This window comes from Littorina saxatilis, linkage group LG15, assembly GCF_037325665.1.
Source record: "Littorina saxatilis isolate snail1 linkage group LG15, US_GU_Lsax_2.0, whole genome shotgun sequence".
Taxonomy (NCBI): Eukaryota; Metazoa; Mollusca; class Gastropoda; order Littorinimorpha; family Littorinidae; genus Littorina; species Littorina saxatilis.
Genome location: NC_090259.1, coordinates 10,881,136 through 10,883,392, shown reverse-complemented (window position 1 = coordinate 10,883,392; position 2,257 = coordinate 10,881,136). Strand labels below are relative to the sequence as shown.

Below are 2,257 nucleotides of genomic sequence, written 5' to 3'. Positions count from 1 at the left end.
GAGAGAGAGAGAGAGAGAGAGAGAGAGAGAGAGAGAGAGAGAGAGAGAGAGAGAGAGAGAGAGGTTTGTCTTTCGCTGGGGTATGCAGTGCCTTGGCGTTGCACATCTACTTAATTTATATATTTATTAATTTTTAATTCCTTTTTTATTTCTTTGCTTTTAACATAGAAGCATTTTTTTCCCCAAGTTTAAAACAATGACATATTTTGTTTCAGAGAAAAATGCCCTGGGCATGATTTTAAAACAATGATTTAATCTGAATTTGCACTTTTCAAACTAACTCATAACTCATAACTCATAACATTTTATTGATCCAACAAAGGAAATTAAATTAGTCATCAGCACATATAGGTCATTAATTAATAACTATAAAAGAATAAAAGAAGAAAATTCATAAAACCCATGATATAAAAATACCCTTTTTTCTTGCACACCTGACACACCGACACACCAATACACATGCATACATACCTACATACATACATACATACATACATACATACATACATACATACTATTGGTGTTGAGTAAAATTAATGTAGAGCTAGAGGTAAACTTGTGATTTACATTTCTTTGGGAATAACAGGCAATACAATTTATCCAGTGTGATTTTTTTCTCAATTTGTGATGTTCTAACTTTTAGTTTTAAAGAAATTAATTTTCTCCATTTCTAGATTCAATGGTATTGCATTAAAAGAAAAATACATCAATGTTTAGCAATAGCATGCTACTCAGTAGACATAATGATATTTTACGTATTGTCATTAGTACTTTGAACATTTTTTTTTAATCAAAATTATTGTGCCTTTTGTGTTTTAAAATGAATAGTACCGAAAGCTAAAGTTTGACCACACATTTCTTAAACAGTTACTCTATTCAAATCCATGTAGCTCGTTACCTAATTGACCTATGGAAATGTAATTGCTTCCACAATATTTGTCTTTAAAAGACCTTTCTAATGGTATATATAAAAGCTCACTTTGACCCCAGTCATTGGGTACAAGTAGTGTTTAAAACCGATTAATGCAGAGGGCTAACTTTTGACCCCACCCTACTTGACGGGTGCCGTTTTCAAATCTATGTAGCTCGTTACCTAATTGACCTATTTTAATTTAATTACTACCGTTGTCTTTGTCTTTAAAATACCTTTCCAATGATATATATATATATGCCTATTTTGAAAAAAAATTAAAAATGGCCTGACCTAGCTACAACACACTTACACAGGCAGCAAGGAAGAGAGTCCATGCTGGATAATGTACTTCTATTTCGACCAAAATCTGAGTTTTAAAACTCTGCAAGGAGAACTAATCAAACTGTACGTAAAAATTGAGCGATTGAACATATTTTGGGGTCGTTTTCTTTGAAGGGACGTTCATAAACTTGGTAATCGTAGGCCTTATTTGACTTACATGGCTCCTGTTTCGGTGAAACCAGCGTGAAAGGAAGTTGACGCGAATTTGGGGTTGCCACTTCCGCTCCACGGTGTTCTCTGCAAGAGTTGCGCGCCCTTGATTTAGCAGACGACGTATTTACGGGCGTACTCAAATTCAAGGTTTTAAAGTCGTCTGCAAGAGCACGTTCTAAAAGACTGTGCTCCAGTTTTCTAAAACATACAACAACAAAACGACCAAAGTAATAACTTTTTGAATCAAAAGTCGAAATGTTTCCATGGCTTAGAAAAACAAAAATGACTCTTCAGTCAGCAACTTCAGTCTCAGTGTCTATTTCAGCCAGATACGTTTTCAGACTTGTTTACAACCGTATTTAAAAAAAACCCCATATTTGAAGGCAACTAAGCTATTGTGGATATACATGTATCGATTAAAATGCAAGTTTCGACGTTTTCAAAAGATATTGCAATGGGAGATAATGTTGAATTCTTACGAGGACCAGTTATCCTGTCAATTTACATGAGTTGTTTCCCATGGACGACGGTGGTTCATTCTACCAACAGGTTTCCGGTACTTTCAATCAATCAATGAGTCTTATATCGCGCATATTCCGTGGGTACAGTTTTAGGCGCTCTGCAGTGATGCCGTGTGAGATGAAATTTTATACGGCCAGTAGATTGCAGCCATTTCGGCGCATATTTACCTTTCACGGCCTATTATTCCAAGTCACACGGGTATAGGTAGACAATTATAGTGTGCCTAAGCAATTTTGCCAGGAAAGACCCTTTTGTCAATCGTGGGATCTTTAACGTGCACACCCAATGTAGTGTACACGGGGGGAGGGTTCGGACACCGAAGAGAAT

The 2,257-nt window shown here is 35.8% G+C and overlaps 1 protein-coding gene across 1 annotated transcript in view; it reads right to left on the bottom strand.

The window, feature by feature from the left end:
• Window positions 1–1,492, bottom strand: part of LOC138948500 (small ribosomal subunit protein uS7-like) — a gene marked incomplete at its 5' end in the record, with an annotated part of 12,519 nt that extends 11,027 nt beyond the window's left edge. The window contains 1 exon segment of the mRNA XM_070320054.1: window positions 1,413–1,492. Within this exon segment, the coding sequence (XP_070176155.1) occupies window positions 1,413–1,492 (80 nt within the window).
• Between the last annotated feature and the right edge of the window lie 765 nt (window positions 1,493–2,257).